Here is a 671-nt window from a genome sequence, read left to right as displayed (position 1 = left end):
AGCCACTCTGTTTCAGTGCAATGATGGAGTTCGTGAAGTCGATGCTGTGTGTTTTGTGATTGAAGCATCTAAGAATCGTCTCTCAGACAGACAGCATTACATTATAAGTTCAATTCTGTCTTTGTTTGGAAAAGACATTGTGGACAACATTGTGTTTTTAATCACACATTCTGATGGTCTGCCTCCCAAAAATGTCCTCGGCGCCATTAAAAAAGCTAAAATCCCCTGCAGACGAGACAAACGCGGCCAACCTGTTAATTTCTTATTCAACAACCGGCAGGCTGATGCACTTCACAATGAGAGACGCTACATTCGTGCTCAAAGAGACGCCTGGGAAGACAGCATGGAACAGATGAAGCAATTCCTTGAGTCTCTGGATGAAAAGAACAGAAGAAGTTTAGAGTTGACTTCAAATGTCCTGATTGAACGCATTCGATTTGAAGCATCCATCAGCAACTTACAGCTGCGAATTCAAGAGAAAGAATCAAAGAAGTCTGAAAAAATTCAGATTCAGGAGGCAATGAGACAAAACAAGGAAAAGATTGACAGGCGTACAAACTTTAGCATTAGAGTCAAAAAGACAGTCAAACAGAAGGTTCCCATTGAAAGCAAGTCATGGAAGAACAGGAAGGCGATGACCTGCACCGTCTGTGAGGAAAACTGCCATGAGT

General features: G+C 42.2%; 1 protein-coding gene across 1 annotated transcript; it reads left to right on the top strand.

The window, feature by feature from the left end:
- Positions 1 to 4: 4 nt before the first annotated feature.
- On the top strand, positions 5 to 667 carry LOC107682326 (uncharacterized; the record flags this gene model as incomplete). The annotated part of the gene is made up of 1 exon (XM_016478602.1): positions 5 to 667. A coding segment is annotated over one exon (663 nt), but the record flags the coding sequence as incomplete, so codon positions are not given.
- Positions 668 to 671: the final 4 nt, after the last annotated feature.

This window comes from Sinocyclocheilus anshuiensis, unplaced genomic scaffold (assembly GCF_001515605.1).
Source record: "Sinocyclocheilus anshuiensis isolate Anshui unplaced genomic scaffold, SAMN03320099.WGS_v1.1 C32068444, whole genome shotgun sequence".
NCBI lineage: Eukaryota > Metazoa > Chordata > Actinopteri > Cypriniformes > Cyprinidae > Sinocyclocheilus > Sinocyclocheilus anshuiensis.
The sequence above is the reverse complement of the archived record's forward strand: the minus strand, read 5'-3'. Positions and strand labels throughout refer to the sequence as shown.